The sequence below is a fragment of the Falco biarmicus genome, chromosome 9 (assembly GCF_023638135.1).
Source record: "Falco biarmicus isolate bFalBia1 chromosome 9, bFalBia1.pri, whole genome shotgun sequence".
NCBI lineage: Eukaryota > Metazoa > Chordata > Aves > Falconiformes > Falconidae > Falco > Falco biarmicus.
In genome coordinates, this window is record NC_079296.1 from 21,116,422 (window position 1) to 21,138,745 (window position 22,324).

Here is a 22,324-nt window from a genome sequence, read left to right on the forward strand (position 1 = left end):
CACGCTTCAAACCCTGAGCCAGGCGCAAACTTTATTTTGCCCGGACCCCAAAGCCTGCAAGTTCCTTGAGAGTCAAAGCAGTGGGATAAGGATTAACCTCAGAACAATGTGAGCTTGGTGTGACCCTGGCATGGAGTTCATCCTTCCCTGGAAGGAGGACTAGGTGCTCACACAGGAAGCCAGTGGATGTGGCTCTGGTGAATGATGCAGAGCTGGCTCCTGGTTCCTTGTCTTTCAGCTCTCCAGGAGGGCAGTTGATTTTCTAGGTAATGGTTCTATCTCTGCCCACAGGAAGGTGGTCAGAGCAGATGCCTAGCCTCTCCTCTTGCCTGGAAGGCCTTGGAAAAGGCAGGTATGGCTCCCGTGGCTCCACACTGACAGCTTAACCTTAATTCTGAAGAGAAAACTTCCTCTATAATCCTTGTGGACCTTGTCTATTGTAACTGCCGATGTTTTCATTATCGATATTAAATTCCTGCAGTGCCTCCCAGATACTGCCCTCGGATCACATTGTCACCAGTGCCTTACAGTGAGGTCAGACTGGATGGGCATTTCTCCATCCTCTGTCCACTTTGGGCACGCCAGCTTGGTCCGCGGTGGTGCAAGCCGGGCACCGGAGCTGCTGGAGCCCAAGGAGAGGAACATCTTGCTGTGAGGTGTGCTCTATCCAGGGGCAGGTCCTACCAGGAAGCCTTAGTGGAACCGCTGGCAAGGGAGAGCACCAGCTCAGCGTGGGGCTCGGGGCCATGGCCGGCAGCAGCCCCGGGAAGGTGGCAGGGGACCCCAACGTTGCAGCCGGGCAGCCCAGAGCAGGGCAGAAGGGGGCTCACCGGCGGGCTCCCGCCTGTGCGCTGAGCACCGGGAGCCAGCGGGACCACACACGGCCGTCCCGGGATAACCGAGACCTTTCCCTGAAGGCGGCGGCCAAAGCGCCCCCGCAGCCGGCGAAGCCCCGCACCGCCCGGAGCGCAGGAGGCGGGCGGCGCTCCCCCGCCCCGGGCACAGCGCTGCGAGCAGCGAGGGGCGCAGGAGCCCCCCGGGCGCCCGCCCAGCACCCTGCGCCCCCCCCGCCCCCAGCCCGAACCCCGCTCCCCGCCCGGGCACCGCCAGCCGGGGGGATCCACCCGGCGGGGAGGGGCCGCGCCGCGCCGTGCGGGACAAGCCGCAGGGCCGCTCCCCGCTCCCCGTCCCGCGATCCCAGACGCCCACCCCGGGACCCAGGTCCCCAGGTCCCCGGTCCCCATCCCGGAGCCCCGATCCCGGCCAGCTCCGCGGCTCCGGGGCGGGGCGGGCGGGGCGGGGCGGCCCGGGCCGGCCGGGGGATCCGGCGCCGCCGGAATAAGAGGCTACGGGAGCGCGGCGGCGGAGCGCAGCGCAGCCGGGCAGCGCCGTGTCCCACAGCCCCCATGGATAAATACAAAGGTGAGGTGGGGCGTCACGCGTGCCCCGCACCGGGAGCGCTGCCGTGCCCGCCGCGGGGTTCGGGGAGCCGCGATGGCGGGGACGGGGCGCTGCGGGGTGGCGGACCCGCTGGCGCGGGGCGCGGCGGTTTGCTGTCCCCACGCGTGGGAGAGCGCGGGGGCGGTGTGTTGCGGCGGGTGGGGGGGGGCAGCTCCGGAGGCGGTGTTTCCCGAAAGGGGGACCAGGGGTCAGCTGCGGGGGAGGGGGTCCCCGTGAGGGGGACCCCAGCTCGGTGCCGGGGGGGGGATTGTCCCGCGAGTGGGACCGGGCGGTCGGAGCGGGGGTCTAGCTCCGCGGAGGGGGCGGCCAGCAAGTGGGGCGGGAGCCAGAGGCCGGGGGAGGCGAGGTCCGCGCGGGGGGAAGCGGCCCCGCGAGTGGTGCGGGGTGCTGGGGGTTGCGGGGAGGTGGGAGGCAGCTCGGCCCCGCTCCGGGATGCGAAGTCCCCCTGTCCCTGCCCCGGGCACCGGGCGGCGAGGGAGAGGGGAGTTTTGCAGCATCTGCGGATCCGGAGCTTTTTGTGCCACTGAAGAGCAGCGTCGTGTTTCGTTTTCCGCAGCCACCGGCTGTGGCTAACGCTGCCCGCTGCCTCTCTCCTCCCAAATTACCCATTTGCATGGACTTTCCACCCTCCCAGGTTTAACAAGGCACGAAATGGAGAGTCCTGTTTTCTCAATGCGAATAGGTCGGTGGCGAGGGAGAGGGCAGGTGAGCTGCCTCCCTGCTTTCCCTCCGGCAGATGCCATCGGGGCTGGTGGTCACCCACGGCCCGCTTGTTCCCTGCAGTCGATGGCTCTGGCGCTTCCTGCGTGACGCTGCTGGGTCATTGCCACCGAACCTGGTGCATCTTGGCCCTGTGGGCGCACTTGGAAACTTCTCAAACTTCAGTGTTCCTTGCCAGCTGGAGGAGGGAGGGTTTGGGGCGAGGTGCTTGGGCTTGGGGCACTGTGGCGTGTGTGTGGTACTCTGATTTCTGCTACTAAACGGTGTGTAAAAGTCTCCCTTGGAGGAAGTGGATCCAGCACTTCTGTAGCACAGAACAAGCCTCCGGGAAGTGTTACCTGTTGAGAGGAAATGTAGCTCTCCTTCTAACTTCTGCCCTCCTTATGCAGCTTGAACATTTAAGTGGGGAACTTGGTACTAAACAAATATATCCCTGCCTGACCTCATTTGGGCTTGTTACTGTCAAACTGGCAAGGTTTGGCGGGCCCTCAGCAGATGCATTCAAGCTTGTAGCCCTTGTTCTCTAATCCTGCTTTCGCAGGGACTTCATACGTCAAGGTATCATATTGTGTGAAGTTAATTTTTGCCAGGAATGTGTATTTTTTTGACTGTGCAAGCACTTTAGCATTCTGACAGGGCTGGCACTGTGCTGCCTGTTGCATTTTGATCCTTTTCCTCCTTACAACCAATACTTTACGAGCCTGATAAGCACGATAATAACATACTGCAAAAGTGATGTTAAAGATTGTATTGCAAGTCAAATATTGTGTAGCTGTTTGGGTGGGTTTTTCCCTGGCAGGGTCTGTACAATTCTATTTGGTTCCAGTAGCAAAGCAGTAGATTCATTAAGATTCAGTGATGTTTCATATATTGTCTTTTTAAATACGCACACTGCTCCCTCAGAGCAGTGGGGATGTTCTCTGCACATGTGTATTGAATAACGAGCACAACTGATTGCAGAGCCTTGCCAGTTCTTTTTGCATTAGTGGTAGTGCACGGGTGGGAGTAGGGGTGTGTTAATGCGGGTACTGAGGCAGCTGCAGGTGATGGCAACAGTTCATTTTGTGGGTGGGAGGTGTCCCCAGCACGTTGGGGTGGCTGGAGTCACCTGGGGCTGCTGAAGTGGGTGGGAGGAAGGGCTAGGGGAGAACGTGTGGGAGTTGGGAGCCCAGAGGAGCAGGTGGAGAAAGCAGGCAAGTTGTTTATTAGTAAGCACAGGGGATATGTGCAAGTTCTGGTGGGGATATCTTGTTGCTGCCGCAGTTGATGTGAGGAGTCTTCATCCTTGCTACAAGCCAGGCAGAGCACTTGTGCAGGGAAATCCTTTAATGATAGAGAGGGATGGACTCAGAGGGATGTTGAGCAATGAAATGATGTTCTGGGAAGAGGAATTTGACTACAACAACTTTCCTATGTTGCAAGCAACATTATGAAGGTTGCAAGCATCAGCAAACAGCAGCATTTCTTTGCTTTAAACACGGGCAGGGGTGTGCTTTAATCCGAACTCTAACCTGGTGCACACAGGAGGTGTCCCCCCCTGTCCCAAAGGCAGGGTGAAGCAGCTGGGTGCGGTGTGCGAGGCTGGAGCTGGTGGCTGGTGGGGTGGCACCCGTGGAGCAGGGAGAGCTCGGGCTGTTGGACTTGCATGGTGGGAAGTGAAGGAGGGATTGTGAAACTCTCCTGGGAGCGGGTTTCCTTTCCCAGCCTCTGCAAATGGGGTTGCAAGGCCAGATGCATAGGAAGACATTCTCTTGACTCTTGTTAGGCTCTTAAAGCTCTGAAGGATAATCTCAATATATGGCAGGGTTGGCTTTTCTTCTGCCAGGCGACGGTAAGGAGTGTCTTCTGTTGGTGAAGGTGCTGTTTAAAAATCTGCCTCCTCCCTGCGACTTAGGAAGTATGTGGGAGACATGAAGAGCAAGAGACCAAGGGGACAATAGGGAGACCTGCAGACGGTGTGCATGAAGGTGGTCGCTGTACCCACAGCTGTGTAGTGACAAGGACAAAGCCCCTCATTTCTTCCTCCTCCTCTGTTCCCTGCGAGCGCTCTCTCCCTTCTTTCCCATACGTTTGCCTTTGAGATTCGTACAACCATCCTGTCTTGTGCTCCCTGTTACAGTGGCACTGTGGCTTCTTGCCTCCTCCTTGCCCTGCTTGTCAGACATGGCTGGCTGGTCTGTGACCAGCCATCTCAAAATCCTGGGGGGGAAGAGGTGCTAAGCGCACTGTTACTGGTGAGGGGTGTGTTGGTTGCACCCTCACTTACCTGCCACCCCTGTCAAGCCCTCTCAGACCAACCCCTTGTTGCTGCAGCCAGGGGTGATTCCCCTGTGATGCAGCCCCATGTCGTCTGAAATGTCAAGTGATGTGAGCATTGAGATTAGTACTGTATTTTTAGTGTTAGAGCTCTGTAATGGAAATCAGAGTGACTTGCAGCCCAGTTCTTCAAAGAAAAGTGCTTGGCGTTCTTGTTTTACTGCCTCTGAGCACAGACACAAGGTTCAAGTTTCTTATCTGAGGGTCTCCCCGAGCTCTGCAGGGCTTTGGTAGTGTTTGCAGTGCTCTTCCCCAGGAGACAAGCATTGTTCTATCTATGGAGGAGAGTTTGTCTCCTTGACAGAAGTCAACAGTTTAGTATTAATAAGGATTAAAATGCTGGCTTGGTTGAAGGATGAGGTGTCTGCTTGCTAGTTAACATGTTTTAAGTGGGAGGAGAAAGGGGTGTGGGTCTGTTTGGGACTTCAGCACGTGTTCTTTTTAATAAGTTCTGGCAAATACAAGGAAACATGCTTGGGATTAAACTGCAAAGTGGAGAGGTGAATGAAAGACATGAGCCCTGGTAATAATCCGAGGCCCTTTATAAACACTTGCTTATCAGAATCAGAAATGGATTGATCATATTAACATGATCTGGACTCTATACAAACGTATGTGGTTTCTCCTCAGCTGGTCATCAACACAGCTGTTGTTTAGCTAATTGTCCTGTTTTCTCCAGCTCCCAATTACACCAAGACAATGTACTGCACTGTACCAAATCAATACAATTTTCAGCTGCTGGGCTGAACCTTCTTTTAAATGCAGGTGAAAATTAATGTCCTGTGTACCCTCATAACCTATATAGTAACTCTCATGTAAGAGTGAACCTGGTTGGTTTTGGAGCATGGAATGGACTCTGCTCGGGCATAGGCAGCAGGAGTGCAGAGTCATTTACCCAGCAAGGATTTAGGAGATGAAACCCTTTTCTGTGGCTGAAACCACAGCCTGCTTCAATTATACATCTACCAAGGCTTCTTACGCACTGTCACCTGTGCCTGTATAATATTTTTGGTCTCCTCTAGCACAGCTGCATTTCTTGTGTAAACAGGGCACCTGAGGATGCTCTGAGTTGAACTGGGTGCACTTGAGCCTCTCCAGACCAGGACAGGTTCACTGTAGATGGTCATGAGGCTGTAGGGATGCTGGCTTTAGCCCCATTAATGAGCAGTGATGGTCCTTGAGGCGGGTGTGTGGCACTGCCAGGCCTGGAGGTGCTCCTTTTGCTACCCCCAGTTTGTCACTGGGCCTTGCTCTGTTTCCTGAGAGTAAGGGGCAGGGATCCATGCAGTGAGGGACAGTGGGAGTAGAACCCCTGTAGCTCTGCAGCTCTGGGGACTGTTCCCTGCCTGTGTCCCTACCAAAACTGCCAGGAGCCCGCTGCTAAAGTTAGATGCCCAAGGGCTCAGAGCTTGTGAGCACTGCTTCTGGAGTGCTCTGGCAAGGCACGAGCTCTTACTTTTTTCTCATGGTGTTGACTAGTGTGTGAGGCAAGCCTTGCTCCCATTCCCCCAGGCACCTTTGCCACTCCCTGCAGCAGCTCTGTGCAGGCTGTGCTGGGAACCAGAGATATCATGTGAATTAGTTTATTGTTTGGGGGTTTCACTGATTGCTTTCATTGAACACCCACAGCCCAGGAACACAAGGAGCATCTATCCAAAAATGCCTGTAATGCTTTTATTTTGGAGCATGGGTGGCTCTTTCAGCTCCTAGCAGCAGTGATGGACTGGGGGCAAGCTGGCAACTGGGCAGCTGACATTGCCTAGGCTCTGCAGGGCTGCGCACCAAAGCACCACAGGCTTTAAAATCTGAATTCAGGGTGCCTGCTCAGCTGCAGCCTTGCTCCACAATGCTTCCATCTCAACATACAGCACATATGAAGGATTTAATGACTTGACCGACTCCTTCAGGATTTTATGGTAAATCCAGAACCTGAACACCAAGCTCACTAACCAGTGGCTATTTCCTTCCTTGCAACTGTCCTGCCTGGATCTAGGGAAATTAGGGATACCGTTCTCTTGAAGTCCTGTAAACTCTAATTTGCTGTACGCTCTGGAAAGGCCGGAGTCATGTAAGGCAGGAAAGCACATCTTCAAGCAATAGCAACCAGAGAGCCTAGAGCTTCTGGGGATATCTTGGGGAACCAAAAACCAGAGGTGCACCTATGATTAAAGATGATGCAGAGCACGTGCACCTAGGACACAGGTGTTCCTCTTTGAAGCTGCCTGCCTGAAGCACAGATCCGGACCCAGCAAGTAAATTGGGATCCTGCAGTCACACAGCCAGTTTGACGACCTGCATGGAGTTGTTTGTTTTGTGTTGGAAGTAGTCATTTGTGCTTTTCTCTCAGGTCAGCAGACAAGACAGACTGGTCCGGTCTGTGCTGCAGACTGTAGGTCAGAGATGGGTCTCACATGGCCTTGCCCCAAGGAGCTGCTGGTGCAAGTGCCAACGCAGTTTCTGGGTTGGAACCACTTACTTGGCTCTGGTTTGGGGGTGGATGGGGAAGTGTCAGTGAACAGGAGAGTTCCCTGGCGGTAAGTAGCTGGGAGAAGGCATTTCCATTGAAAGAGCTATGCTGCAATTTGCAGAGGAGGGGTTAAATTTGGGCACTTCTTGCTCTGTGCTGCAGTGCATGGTAAAACCTTGTGTGAACTGGAAGAATGACTGTAAAAGTTCAAAAAGAAAAATCTGTTTAGAAGTTTTCAGTAGGAAGACGCTGATCTCCTGGTACCCAAAGATCGTGGGTGGTTTTTTGTTTTTTGGTTTTTTTAGGTTTTAAAAAATAAATAATAAATTCACTTGAATCCAGGGAGCAGAGCTTGAGAAGGGAAAAAAAAAAACCCCAAAAAACACCAACCTCCAAAACAAACACAAGTTGCTAAGGGTGGCCAGAAGAGCTGAGCCCTTTGAGTAGCTGCAGCAAAGCAGGGCTGGCACTGTGCCTGCAGGCACCCCTGCTGCGGGGCTGGGCATTGGGTCCGCATCCAGCTTCCCACTCCGGCTGTAGCTGAAAGAGAGAACAACTGGGGCAGAAATCACCGAAAGTAGTTGAACTTGTGGCTGGTGGGCCAGGATGGCTGTGAGAGCAGCTGTCACTGAAGGAGGCGCGAGGCTGGTAATTCCTGCTGGCAGGGAGGGTTTGGCTTACCATCGCCCGTGGAGGTCGGCTGAGGCGGCGCAGGACCCACAGCATAGCAGGGTGCTGCGGGGAGAAGGTGTGGGAAGTGCACTGGTTTGGTCTAAAACTCAAAAGATGAGGGTCAGGACTCACTAAAATATGTTTTGTTTGGGCTTTTTTCTTCCCCCTTGACCTATTGCTTTCTTCGTGGGCAAAATTCCATAGAAAGCATGTCTGAGGATGGTTTGGTGTATGGCAACATTGTCTTTGGTTATTGACTTCCAGACAGAGCTGTTTATATCTCAGACTTACGGGATCAGACTGAAACTCCCACATAGCATAGGGACTTGGCCACCTGCAGTTTAACAAAAGCCAGTATTTTCCACCCTTGGGTGGACTGTGCTCTGTCATGTACGAAGATTTTTCTCGTGTCTTTTTATTCTTTTTCTCTTTTTCCTTTGGATCTGCTTAAGACAAAAGCATAGTGCAAGGCTTAGAAAAAGCTAGGGAATAGGGATCCACAAGCCTTAGCTGGCAGTTCAGCCTGGGGGCTTCTTATTTCTGAGTGTAGGAATCTCTTCTTGAGACAATCAGGAGCCGCAGCCACCCCCAGCACTGGGGTGGCACACTGGTGTTTTTCACTTGCTTTAGGAGACCAAATATTGTAAAAAATATCTTTAGACTCGCAGTCTTGCTAATAATCAATGGATCTAGACTTTCCAGAGTCGGCACTGAGTTTGGGGTGCAGAGGTGGGCAGCTAAGCAGTTGGCATGCTTTGTAAATAAGTTTGCGTAAGGCTTTGGCAGCAGTGCTTTGAAAGAGGTGAGCCTGAGCCAGGAGGTTCTTGCAGTTCATGCTCAAGTCGTGGCTTGAACCCTTCCCTCTTGGACTGAGTTAGATGGGGAGCAAGTCTTGGGCTGCTGCAAGGAGGGGATCTCCTCCCTGGAGCCTGCGTGTGCTCTGAGGCAGCCAGCTTAGGCAGGTGGTGAGGGGAAGTTTGTGTGCAGGCTCCTGTGAGCTGAGATAAGGTATCTGCAAAGAAATCTCTGATCCAAAGTTGCTCTGCAGATCTCATCATTGCTATTTATCACTACAAAGTTATGACAGTTATAAAGGCTTGGGAAGAGTAAGCTGGCTCGAAGAGAACATGCATTGCTCAAGGTTTTGTGATGTTGCTAGTGGCTTTAGCTACTACCATGTGAAACATGGAGCTTTCTTCCACTGAGGAATGCGACCAAGTCAGCTGCAGCCTCGCTGATTTGTCATCTCTGTGGAATAAGCCAGTGCATGTGTCTGGTCAGTCCCAGTGCCAAACAGCTCTGACTTCTGGTGGTCCTGCTGTGAACGAGCCAAAATCAGTAGTAATGCAGAGATGCTCTTTGTCGCCAGCAGGGAATAAGTACACAGTTGCAGTAAGGTGGCCACCGCTTGTGATAGCAAAATACCACAGACTTAGGAACTGGGGCTGCCTTTAAAAGCAGACATGTGGCAAGCTCAGACTCCTGCAGCGGCTTGTGACAGCTGGAGGCCATCTGCCCCATCCATCCCATCTGCAGTGTCCTCTCTGTTGCTTGGCTAGGGAGCATGTCCTGGCTCCTCTTTTTAAATCTGGTGTCTTCGAGGATCTTTTGTGTTTTATTACACTCTCTAAAAATGTGCTATGTAGTCCTGAACGGTGAGAACTTCTGCTGTTTTTACTGTCATGCTTCTTCATCGCCCTGGGGTATACAGAATCGGGCAGAAAGCTGGGATTGTAAGGTACAGTTCCACATCTGCTGTAGGTTTGCTTGATCTTGGCAGCTGCTGAAGTATGATAAAGCCTGGCTTCAGAAGAGAACCGCTTAGACTAATTGAGCCCAATTAACAAAGCAGTAGAGGTATCTTTTCCTTGCTGTAGTTAGTTGGGCTGAGGGGTGGGATATCCATCCATCCATCTCACCTAACCACAGCTGGCTTTTCGGTCCCTGTTAGGAATTCGGTATGTTTGCACATAGGTGAAGGCAGCCTTTTGCTGAAAGACAAGCAGAGTGTGAAATTGCGTGAGCTAGGTCTGAGTGGAGGTGCAATGCAAAAGCAGGCAAGCCTGGCTGCTGCCTGTGGTCTGGGAGCCATCCTCCCCTGGCCTGAGGCCACTGCAGAGGAGGCTGCACACTGACCAGGGTGGCTTTTGCTCCACTGTCTGCTGCTGCAGGGGTCTGGAGCCTGCTGGGAAGCACAGAGACTACGTGCTTTCTCTCCTGAACTCTTTCAGGCCCATGGGTGCTTTGCCTTGTCTGGGGCATGTTGCACTTGGTGCCTGGGGCTGTAAGCGCAACCAGCGCTGGAGCTGCAGGTGCTTTTGGACTTCAATAACTTCGCTTGTTGTGTTGTGCAAAGTCCCCAGTGAAAGGCCTATGTGACTGTTTTGGGTGAGTTTGGTTTCCTCCACACCCCCATATTAGTGGTCCCCACTTCTGTCTCGCTTCCCTGAGCAGCAGTGTTGGAGCCAATTGTGGTTGTATGTGATGCTCAGCCTATATGTGGTCACGGTATCTTTAAAAGCCAGCGACCTCTGAAACAAGTCATCTCTGCAGAGCAGCTTCTTGTGCACTTTGCCTCCTCCACCCCACCAATTCATCTGGTGCTATCAACTTTGGCTGGTCTGTGAGAAGGCTGTAGGAGAATGTGAGGACTAACTTCTTGTGATGGTCCTAATCAAGTGTTACTGGGCTCTCTCTATAACCTAACTAATTCTAACACTGAGAAATTAATAATGTAAACCCTTTACTGCTAACAAGGACTTGTCTCAGGGCCAAGGTTATATGGGGTAAGGAGCAACCCAAATGTTCTGAGGTTTACAGCGGAGATGTACTCGCCTTAACACAAAATCAGAAGGTCCTGTTTCTTCTTACTGATAGGAACCAGAAGTTAGCTACCACACAGTTCAACAGAGCAACACTTGCAAATGATTTACTCTTGAGTTAAGCATGGTATTATTTTATATAAACACAGGTTCTTATTACTGCTTCAACTTTATCCTATCTTCTCTTCCAGTCACATTGTAGGATCCATGCACAGTGTCTTTCAGCTTGCTCTGATGAGCAGGGCTAGGTGATGATATTATCTAGTTACCTAGATGCTGTGTCACTTTAATTTGCTGTAGTTAGAGCTTTGAAATTGTTCCCCTAGTGAGATGATACTTACTAGGTTTCCTTTCAGGTGCTGAAAGGAATTACTGGCTTGTTTGGTGCTGGTTACCCTAATGCATTACTTGTAGAGAGCCTGTAACTAATTAAAGCATGTCAGGAATGTATCAACGCTTGCAAGCATGGCTTGGATTATATCTGAGTCCATCTGAACTCTAAAGCCTGGTTCTAGGAAAACCCACTGATTTCGTAAATCAGTCTCGAAATGTGTTCGTTACACTAACCTATACTCTTGATTTCTGATATATGTTGTAATTCTGTCTCTGATCCTGATCAACAGCTATTGAGACACTGTTAATGTGGTCTGTCATCTGAGTGCTTGGGTTATGGTAGCTAGTCACGCTTTCAGCTTGGCGGGCTCTTGATTGAGTCACCTATCTATGCCAAAATACTGATCAAATCTATTTGAATGGGTTACGCTGGCTTATACTGAGCCAGCCCAAACTGGCGGTCTGTGAAGCAGAGCAGACCTGGGTGGGGATGCGGTTTGCTCTAAGCCTGTGTCTGTTAGCACTCTGCGCTCGTGAACTTCACTGAATGTAGTTTTCAGATCAGGTTGTTCAAACAGATGCTTTCTGCGTGTAGAAGAGGTCTATTTCTGGAAATTGAAGTGGGAGTTGGCAGGGTGGAGGGAAGTGAAATGGCAATCAAAATTCCCGTACGTTATCCCAAAGGCTGAATTCCCATGTCTGGCTAAGAGGGGAAACAAATGCTTTCTAGACCCAGGAGGCTCAACATTCCCCAAACCAGAGTGATTTATTTTTAATTCTGATAGTTCGCTGGAGCTTTCAAACCAAAAGAGCAATGACAGTTTTATTGTACTGCTTAGAAATAAACGCAGGAGCTCTGGGCAGTGCTGAGGCTGGGAATGGTGGGGTGCTGTAGGAAGGGATTACCAGGATGCCTGGCAGTCGGGCATCCCCACCAGCACAGGTGGGTGCTGGGGCAGCACCCAGAGGCAAGGTTTGGCTGTGGATGAAATTGTATTGAACAGCACGGGATTTCACATTCACGTTTCCTTGGCCTGGCTGCGTCAGCCTTCCTTCAATTCTTTGGCTGAAATAATGACATCCCCCTAAGGTTATGTGCTGGGTTTTTTTTTTTCATTTGCTGCTGGTATAATTCCAGCTATGGTGAGTTTTTTTTTATTTTTGTGGTGGTCAGTTACAAATCCCGCAGGAATGTCAAAGGCATGGGGACCAACAGGAGCACAGGCAGGTGTTGAGCACAGAGAATGGTACTTGTGTAAGAGGGTTTGAAGATCATACATAGGGTGTCCTATTAGTGCTGTGCGTGTAATAAAGTGGAGTCTCCTTGCAGTTAATGTAAGTTGTTTGCTGTCTCTGAAACTAGTGTTACTCCAAAACCAGGATGAGAACCAGGGACTATCGCATACCACTTGCAGATCACATGTTCTTGCATCAGTTTGCTGTTTGGTGTCTCCATTAAGAAATGTGTAGGTCTGGAGGCTACTCCAGTGCTTTCTTTAAGGTATTCTTATAACATTTAACTCAGGGCAGACAACCTCACACAGACAGCCCTTATTAGCTACAAAATCTTTGCAGTTTGCTTTTGTTCCCATGCTGGATTGAGTTTTTTGTTGGAAATGCTCTGTTTTCAGCATATGTTCTTGTTTTTCCTGATAAACATGAATGTGTGTTGGCCCATGTTTAGAGGAGGTGGGAAGGGCCAAAATAACTCCTGGTGCCATTCCAGCATAGTCAATGGGCTGACCACAAGGATCAGGCTGGATCTAAGTTTTAAATAAGGTTTACTACAAGTTTTACCAATTTTTATTGATACATTACTTAACCATATTTCTAGTGCAGTTGATAAAAGATGCCTTTGACATGCCGGGACATCTACATTTAACGTGACAAAAGCTGACTTGTGGTAGAGGAGGAATGCAGAGCTGGCAACTCCTTAGCCAAAGAGAAATGTTAACAGTTCCGGGCGCTAATAGCACGGATGCGGCTGACCCTTACTCCAGACAATTATTTGGACCGTGAAAGACGAGGAGGCTCTACCACACTGGAGACACGCTTTATGGAAATGCAGCCAAATCATCTGTGGGCGCTTCAGGGCTGAGGGCCCCTGGTGTTCAGGGCTTTGGAGCTGGTAGTCGAGCCTGCACCAAAGCACAGGCCCCAGCAGTCCATGACATCCTCAACTTCTCTAATGCTTTGGGCTGAAGCCTCTTCAGCTGCTGAAAAACGGTGCTCCTGAGAGTGTTTGCTAATCTCATATTCTGGGTTGGAATTTCAAATCTTTCAACCCGTGATTTTAAGATTGCCTTGCCTCGTTCATACATTTGGTTTTTTGCCTGTTATTCCCAAATGTGCAAACTTGCTCTGCCGTAGTACAGGCAGAAGACAGTAAAATATTCTGTTTTGAATATATAAAGGGAGCTGCTGCTTAGCACAAACAGAGCTGGCTTCTAGATGAAAGAGCCAAATGCCAAGCTGTTGTGTTTCAATTTGAGCAGGAGAAGCTTTGATCTGGAGGAGATGACTCAGTCAGTAGCAGGGAACAATACTTTATAGTGAGTTTAGAAATAACACCCCAAGATTTGGGCTGTGATGGCTTTGACGTGTCAGTCATAGTGTATATTATGTGAAAATTAAAACCATAACATCTGAAATGAAGTGTAGAGGCTTTTCTGAAAAGAGAAAAACCACTTCTGATGTTGGTTGCCAAGAGTTTTCCTGAAGCCAGAAAGAATTGGGGGTGGGGGATTCCTATCGAGATAGGAATAATGAGCAATGTGGACAAACCACGAAGGGGAAAGACTTCCTGCAGCACAGCTCAAGCCAGAGGTGGAACCAGGATGAAAAGTGGGATCTCCTGGCCCCAGGGCAAGGCTCCATGTGTGCTGCCTTCTCTTCACCCTGACTCAGTGTGTCCCCTCTGTCACCCACCGCTCGCAGCACTCTGGATGGGAAGGCAGATGCGATCAGAGCCTGCTCGGTCACGGGGTTGGCTCCAGTTGCATGGAGCAGGGATGGCCAGCTTCTCGCTACTGAGCTGCTTTTATCTGGAGCCAGGTGTCCAGACCCAGGTCAATGCAGCTGTGTTTTGTGGCACCGCTGCAGACTAAATAAACACAGCTGGACCTGGTCTGGGTCTCAGCACCTGCCGCAGCACATCTGTAGAGCGAGCTGTGTGATTTGGTTGGTGTGCTGTGTGGCCAGGATCCTGGGGATGTGGTGAAACACATCTGGCTTGATGCAGCAAGCTGTTGGCAATTTCCAGGACTAAAAGAAAGTGTCACTGGGGTTCATTATTTCTGTGGCTTTATTCTACATTCAGCCACTGACCTACATTTTGTTCTGTGTTACTGTCCTCTGTATACGGAGAGGGCCTCGGAACATTTCTTTGTTCTTTTTGGTGGCTGTGTGCACTAGGCAATGGAGACTTCTTTGGCACAGTCATCTTGTGAAGTATCCTGCTATCTAACTGTTTATTTCTGCTAAGAAGGATGGCCCAGCCCTCAGCCTTACAGTCCTACCTCCCTGCCTGCACTATCTATGGCACTCATTCTCCTTCTCGCCAGCAGGCAGCTACTGGCTTTTTACCATGTTATTTTGCTGCTGGCTTGGCTCACTGACAGACTGTGCAGCAATGGGAGCAGGAGCATTTTACTGGGGAGAGGGACCAGTCCATTGGTTAACAAAACATTGTCAAGTGGGCTCACTTGGAATGTTGGAGATGTTCAGGTCCTTCAGAGATGCCTGTTGGCAACTGTGTCCCTACTCTGTGTTGTAGCCCTGGTCACACAATTTGTTACAAAACAGTAGTCTGATTAGGTGGTCCAAGCTAGGCAGGTGTAGAGGTGATGAAATTAGAGAGGGGAAAGATCCTTCAAGTCATCTAGTTTATCCCATGTTCCAGAAAGCATGCATCTCCCTACTTAAATGTGGTGTATTGCCATTGAAGTGACTTGCTTCCTTTATCTCGGGATTATTTCATGGACTGTAAGGTCTCATTACTCTTATGGATATGATGTATAAAGGCATCAAATTATTAGTATCCGATGTATATAATGGAGAACTAAGATAATTTCTTTCTTGGCATGGCATAAAAAGGCCATTTTTGCTGATGCCGAAGGACAGCCAGTGCTGTGATGTGAGAACTGGAGAAAGTGTGTCTGTACCACGGGATGCACTGAGGATGCAGCCACCCACATCGCATGCTGTCACCAAATCAAAACCATTCTGGCTCTGAGTCTCACGGCCAGCCTGTGCTTGGCAGGCAGCTGCTGTCCTCCTGCAATGTCACCGTGCAACTGGTCAGCTTGTGCCTGTGTGAGTGCAGAGGTTGTGCTTGGGGATAGTTCAGAAGCTCAAGGCTTGCAAACAGAAAGTGGAGAGAGTGTGGTTGGAGGGAAGCAAGGTGCAGGCAGGCAGCAGGGACTACTCGCGTTGTGGCTGGGAGGGCTCTCTTTCTCGCTGCAGCTGGTGGGCAAATGCCCACCTCTGGCAGGGTGTGTGAGTGAGGGGCTGACCTCTAGCTGGTACAGAGCAGGGCTGATGGATTGCATCCATTCCTCGAGAGGAAGGGACAGGGTCACAGGTGCTTTCACCCTGGGGGTGCATGGGAGGGAGATGGAACCTGCTGTCCACCCTACAACAGAGGGCTGAGAGCTCCCAGATGTCACCAAACCTGTCTCTTCCTTTTTGCAACTTCCCTTTGTACATACCATTATCATGGTCTGTCTTGCTGATGCATTTCCAGGAACAACTACCACTTTCAAAGTCCTGCAGAGATGGGGAAAGTTCTTTCTATGAAGTCTTGTGGAACAGGTGATTGCATTATTTCTTGTTTTAAACAGTTTTACTGCGACCGTAGCTCCCCTGCCATAGAGAGCACTCCTTCAGCCCAAGAATCTTTCTTTTAGGTTATGTCTTCCCCTAAATCCCAATCTTTTTCAACAGAATAGTTTTCAATGTATTTTTACTGACCCTTTACTATTCAACTCCAAAGGGACTTTGAGAATTCTCCACCCCAGCCTCCTGCTCGGAGCAGGCCCAACACTGAACTCAGACCAGGTTGCCTGGGGATTTGTCCTGTCAGGTCTTGGAAACATCAGAGGACAGACTTGCCGCAACAAATTTTTTTTCCTCGTGTATCCATTTGGCACATCCCTGTTTCAATTTATGTCTGCTTCCTCTCCCACTTCTCTGAAGAGTTGGGTCATCTTGTTAGTGTCCTCACAGGTGTTGGAGGGCTGCTCTTAGCCCTTCTCCAGACTGTGCAAGCCGTGCTCATCTGCCACTTGTGCCCTCCTGCTTTGTCTCAACTCCTTGGTGTGCAGGATTGGACGCTGCTCATGCAGCTGTGGATGTTGTAGCCTTTCCTACAACTTTCTCGAGTCACTTATCAGGGCAGCTTTTGTATTAGTGTTGAACAAAATGCTGATTTGACAAGAAATCTGAGCCTTGCTCAGCCGGGAATTGTACTTGTTGCCTATGCTTGGACGGCTGAAATTTGGGAGGTAGGTGTGAATATATATTAGATAGGGAGGGAGGATGGGAGGAAGAGTGTTAGGTGAATTTAGCCTGTTCTCTGACTAGTATTTACAGATGGGAACAACATTGTAATTGAGCTTTTAAACCTTAATCTACAGAAGTGCTGAAGTATTTCTGCTAACTCTAATATGTGACCACTGACTCTGGTAGAGGCTTGCAAGGTTTCTTGGGTTAGAGTTAGCATAAAGGTGGAACATAAGTTCAGTGAAGCTGGAAAGAAAAAGAAGGGATATTGCAGGGATGCAAAAGGGATTATGTTTGGTTGTGTCAATGGAGATGGAGACAGAGCTAAATTGACCATGACATAGAAGCAAATGAGAGCCTGATGGACTTGAAAACACATTGCAGTTTTGGCTAATCCCAAACAACCGTCCAGCAGTACGTAGCATGGCAGTACAGGTGTATTCCTAGTTTCTGGTGGTGCTTTTGATATTCCTGTGCTTCAGTTTACTCCTGTCTTGAATGCATAGCATTGCCTTTACTATAAAGCAGTTCGGGGCTGGGAAAGGCTTTACCCAGTGGCACCACTTGAATGTTAAAGGAAAAGTGTTTTCTTGTGAGTAGCACTGGCAATGTGTACGTTAGCAAAGACATTAGGAATGTGGGCTCCAGTCCTCCAGGAAACGGCCAAAAGGACCTAACCAGAGGTGTTATCAGAGTGACACCTCTGGGAGCTCATCATAGTTCTACCTCTTGACAGAAACAGCCCTGTCTATTGAGTGCACGCACACAGTGAGAATACTCATCTACAGCTATAAAGCCTTTGCAATCAGTTGGGTTTTTTTTGAACAACTTCTAGATATCATGAAAGTGATCCCCATGAATTATAAATAGTAGTAAATGCACCTGAAAACTTGGGTGCCATAATGGTTATTAACTACTCCTAATGTATGTTGTAACAAAATGTGACTTCAGTCCAGAATTGATGGTTATCCTCAAAGCTATAGGTGTGTCCAATACTGCAGTATTGTCAGGGAGGTCTCTTTTAGATTGATGTGATAAACATTCTATCAGAAACCAAAACAAGTCTGTAGAAATTTCCACTTGCAGCAAAGGCCATAATTTTTAAGTATAGGGCAAAGATGATAAATCCAGCAGGGAACAAGGAAGTCATGTAGCAACTGCAAAAGATCCAAACATATGGAAAATTCAATTCTATGGAGAATTAAGTCACTATTATGTAATCAGGATCAATGGAAATGAGCTGATGTCAGTATTGGACTGGCTTAATGCATGGATGGAAAATTGTGTGCTTTCAGAGAGACCTACTAATAGGAGTGGAAGCTCCATGCACACTGCGGTTCCATTAACTGTTAGGGTTTTTTTACCTAGGAGGGGCCTGATCCAGACCCAGCAGAGGTAAATAGGGTTTCTGCCAATCTGAAACTGATTTGGGGTCTGAATCTAAAAGATCTGTGGAAGATGGCAAATGGTGAGAGCCTGCGATGAACACCTACCTCATACTGGTGGTTCAGGGTGAAATATCCCTTTCTTTCCATCTCTCTGAGCCTTTTACACTACAGGTTACTTGCTCATCTCCAGGTGGAGCTACAGTGGATCAGCAGCCTTGAAAAGCCCCTGCCCAGGTAGGGATTTCCTTCCCAAACCTGTAGCTGCAGACTGGAAGAGGCTGTACTTGGCACCAGGAGGGAGGGGTGTCCCCTGTGCCCAGGGCATAGAGACTCCAGCAGTGCTGCGCGCTGAGAGTGTTGCAAAAGCACCCAGAGACCTTCCTAGCCGCCTTATAGCGTGACTGTGATCCTGTGAGACAAGAGCATGCGGTAGGGAAGGGATGTAGAGCGGCAGAAAAGCCTCTGGAGCTGCATGAGGTGTCCTGGAGGAGGGCATGTAGCCAAGGCACCCATGCAGGTCCTGTGCTTGATTCTTTCTTGTGACAGGGCTTGGTAGCAGCAGTCTTGTAGCTTGTTGCTGAAAATAAGCCATCATCAGCCTGGGAGCTGTGCAGGAAACACCAGAGCATGCTTTTTGGAGTGAGCACACTCTAGCAGATGTTACTGGAGGCTTGGCCTTGAGGAAGGGTGGCAGCAATGCATAGCTCAAGGTATGCATGTGTATGCTCTGGCTAGTGTAAAGGAATTGACAGCACAGAAGTACACTGTGTCACAGAACCTCCCTCCTGGAAGAGCTGCTTGGGTTCAGCACAACTTAGAGCAGTCTTCCTTTGGCCACTGGCTGTTGGGCACTTTGCTCCTGAGAATCCAGCCAAGCATTCTTCCTACTGTTGTGAAATCCAGGAGGAGGTTTCGGGGGTTTCTAGGGTGCAGGTTAGGACTTTGTTTGTTTGTTTGGCTGTCTTTGTGTTTGTGGGAGTCTTGGGGTTTAGGTTTTTTGGTGTGGTGGTGTCTTGGGTGGGGGTTTTTTTGCTGGTTTGTAAGTGAGGATAATGGGGAGAACATAGCATGTAATGGTTTAGTGAGAGTTTTACGCTCTGGGTACCTTGGGGACCGAGATAGTGATCAGGGCACAGCACTGTGGCTTACTGAAGGTGCATTTTAGTGATGAGCATCAGTCATATATTGAAAAGGAAGGAACTTCTGGGGGGAAGCAGCAGGCTTCATACGGAATAGGCTTGATATTCTGGAGTGTTACTGTGTAAGAAAACATGCCTCCGAATCAACAAATTGGGGGGGGGGAAATGTCAGTGGATGGAGCTGTCACTGAAGTGGGTGTGTGGGTGGCTTTGAATTAACAGATGCCAGAGGTGGGGAGAGAGTAATGAGAGAAGAAGGGATGGGTTAGTCTGACTTTCGACAGTTTCCAGTGAGAGCCTGAAGGGAGTGGGCGAAGTGAGTGTGAGGTCTCTAAGGGTGTTGTCGCAGGAGAGGACCTGAGTTGCTAAACACCTCACGCCCACTGGAAAGGGGAGCTGCCGACATGCCCTTAGCTCTTCCCACAGCCAGGCACTCCTGCTGCTTGCTCTATCCTTGCTCTGACAGCCAACCCCCCCCCTGGCTGATTCACCTGGCCAGCCTAGTAGCAGGGAGAAAAAGAAAAACAAAATCCAAACAAAAAACCCACAGAAAGCAACCCAATGAAACTATTTTGTTGCTGTGTGTGTCTACCCCTGAATTACAATTGATATGGCTCGGTGCAGGGTGTGCTGGGTACCATAACCAGTGCAAGGGAGGAGTGAAAGTAAGTAGCCAAAGGCAGGGAGAAGGAAAGAAGAGCACAGGGGTCTCATTAGCTCTGTTGGTTCCTCATTTGGAAAGTTTCTGGGTCCCTGAAATAACCTTGATGTTTCCCAAAGTGAACTTACGGAAAAGTATATGGAGGGGGCTATGACATGAAGAGAACAGACAGACTTATCTTCAGTTCCTTAGACAATTCTTCCCTATTTCTAGTAAGCCTGTTCAGTTTAACTGGAGAAACACTTTCTGTGCTATGGAATAATAGCTCTTAAAATGGTGCTAGAGAGGTGAAGGCACCCTTGACTCTGTGAGCAGTGTTAAAATGATTGCTTCTGCTTCCTGCCCTGCAACTGTGCAGATCCCTTGAAAGTTAGCCAGTGTCTTTCCTGAGAAACAGCTGCTTAGAAATTTGGGAGGAAAAATATTTTATTCCTTGCATTCTGGCGGATTTGAGCCTCACCAGCTGGTTGAGAAGCTTGCCAAGGCTCCACATGGTTGTGGAAACGTACAGTAACTGGGCATAAGTAGCTCTAAGCCCTCCTTGGACTTAAGGTTGAAAATGTCTTAATGCTGGGAAGCTGTCGAATGTCTCTTTCAAAGCAGAAATAAATCAGAAGGGAATTGCTGTCTTTGCCAAGAAATAAACTTCGTCCTGGGGAATTTGCTGTCCCTGTTTCCACAGCACCTCTCAGGCTGTGCCTGTTGGCTGGAGCTGTCCAGGCCCTCCGAGGCCCTCCTGCTGTTAATGTCTGTGTCTGAAATACAATATTCAACCTAAAACCCTGGTTCTTAAACTGGATTTTTTTTTTGACTGATTGTATCTGTAACTTGTGTTATTTCAATCTGACCAGGTTCTCTGTGTCGAGGAAAGCTTATCGCTGATTTCAAGGAAATTTTCTAGTTGTAGCAGGCTGGGTTAAACAAGGAGAGGCAGACATATTTCTGTCAAAATGACTTTGCTCTAACCAATGCCATTTCTGACTGTTTTTGTTTTTTCTTTTTTACCCTGAGTAAACCACACTGATTTGCTTCTCTCAACTCCTTTCCCACCCACAACATGGAGAAAAGTCTATATGAATATTTTGTTTGACTGCTGTAAAGCAAGTATTTTGTTTGCTGTAAATTGAAAAGAAATATGTTTGTCCCAGTCCTAAAGCCTATCTCTGGATGGAAAACTAGATGTTCCCTGGCTTAGGATGCGGTAGCGGTACTCAGCCACAGGGACAGCCTTGTCCAGCTCAAATGTGTGCCCAGGCTGGGATGTTATGGTCCAGGGGGATGGGTGGGCTTGTAGATAAGTAAAGAACTGGCTGGATTTGGGGGCTAATGAAGAAAAAGGTTGCGATTTGTTCTCCGCCTGAACTCCTGCCTTCAGGGTGTGTGGGGAGGGCCCTTGCCTGCTTGAAGGCTATGTGGGCTGATTTTAGTCTTTTTGTGAGTTCTGTGTACACATTCTATCTGCCAAAGATGCTCTTGTAGCCAGGAGCTGCCTGTGTGTGGCTTTTGCAATGGGATAAAAGCTGTAGGTGTTGCCAGTGTAGTAAGGGCTCTCCAGGTAGACTTCCCCTGTCTGGCTGGAATAGGTCAGTGTACTTGTAGCAACCCTGACTGCTGGTGAAACTCAGATCAAGGTTTCTTTGATGTAGAGTGAATTGTTCTCTTGGGATGGAGTTCAGGCTGCAGGAGGCCAAGAGCCCAAGACTTTAACAAAGCAGCATCAACCTATTTGTATTTTTTCTTTGTATACACTATACAAAATTTCTGAACAAGATGTTCTTCTAACCCTATGAAAAGAAAGGCCAAGAGGAAGCGTGATGCACTAGTGGGAGGCATTCAGATGCTGCTGAAATGGCGTGATGTAACTTGAAACGGTGCCAATGTTTCCACTGTAAATGGAATGCAGGTGAATGCCGATTAAAATGAGCCCGCACAATATCTGTCTGCTGCATCTGTTGTTTGGTTTAAGGTAGCATCTAGAAATACAGGTGAGGGAACCAGATTCTGTCCATCTGGTGATATACGAGTGTTCTTATCTCTGTATTTTCATCCTGAAACAGAAACCCAAACAAACCACAGATATGCAATGTTACTTGCTCTAAATAACTGTAAAGAACCCTAAACACACATTACTACTTATGTTTAGTTTTTGATGAGTAGACAGCTTGGGGAAACGTTAGCTTTATTTATTACACCCTGTCATCTTAGTCTTGATGTGTATAAAACTCTGATAACTGGCTTGGTGACTGAGGGGAGAGCAGTGAATGTTATTGACTTTTTTAAGGCTGTCAACATTCTCCCGTAACATCCTCCTAGGCAAACCGATTAAGCACAGGCTACAGAAGTGGACAGTGAGGTGAGGCGAGGCAAAAACTGGTGGAACTGTGATGCTCAGTGGGTTGTGACTGGAGGCCAGTCACTAATGGTGTGCCCCAGGGGTTGATACTGGGCAAACACTGTTCAACATCTTCATTAATGACCTAGCTGAGGGGCAGAGTACATCTTCTCCCAGTTTTGTGTTATCTATAGAACTGCTGGAGTTGTTCATACACCAGATGGTGGTTCTGCTGTTAGGAAGGACCTCACTAGCCTGAAGGAATGAGGCAACAGGGATCTCCTGAAGTTCAAGAAAGAAGGGCAAAGCCCTGCCTTTGGCGGGGGGAGGGGGGGGAGGGATAAGCCCAGGCACCTGTACGTACTGGGGCCAACCGGCTGAAAGCAGCTTTGTAGGAGAAAAAACCCAAACCCGGGGGTCCTGGTGGACACAAAGTTGAACATGAGCCAGCAATGTGCCCTTGTGGCAACAGGTCAACAGCCTCTGGGGCTGCACTAGGCAGAGTGTTGCC

At 49.4% G+C, this 22,324-nt stretch overlaps 1 protein-coding gene across 3 annotated transcripts in view; it reads left to right on the forward strand.

The window, feature by feature from the left end:
* Positions 1-1,140: 1,140 nt before the first annotated feature.
* AFAP1L2 (actin filament associated protein 1 like 2) overlaps positions 1,141-22,324 on the forward strand; it is a 71,307-nt gene continuing 50,123 nt past the window's right edge. For 2 of the 3 annotated variants that reach the window (XM_056352265.1, XM_056352266.1), the window contains exon 1: positions 1,143-1,422. In XM_056352265.1, coding sequence (XP_056208240.1) covers positions 1,407-1,422 — 16 coding nt within the window. In that variant the 5' untranslated portion in view covers positions 1,143-1,406. Of the gene's footprint in view, positions 1,423-22,324 lie in introns of all 3 variants that reach the window. The other variant, XM_056352264.1, reaches the window with a different exon arrangement.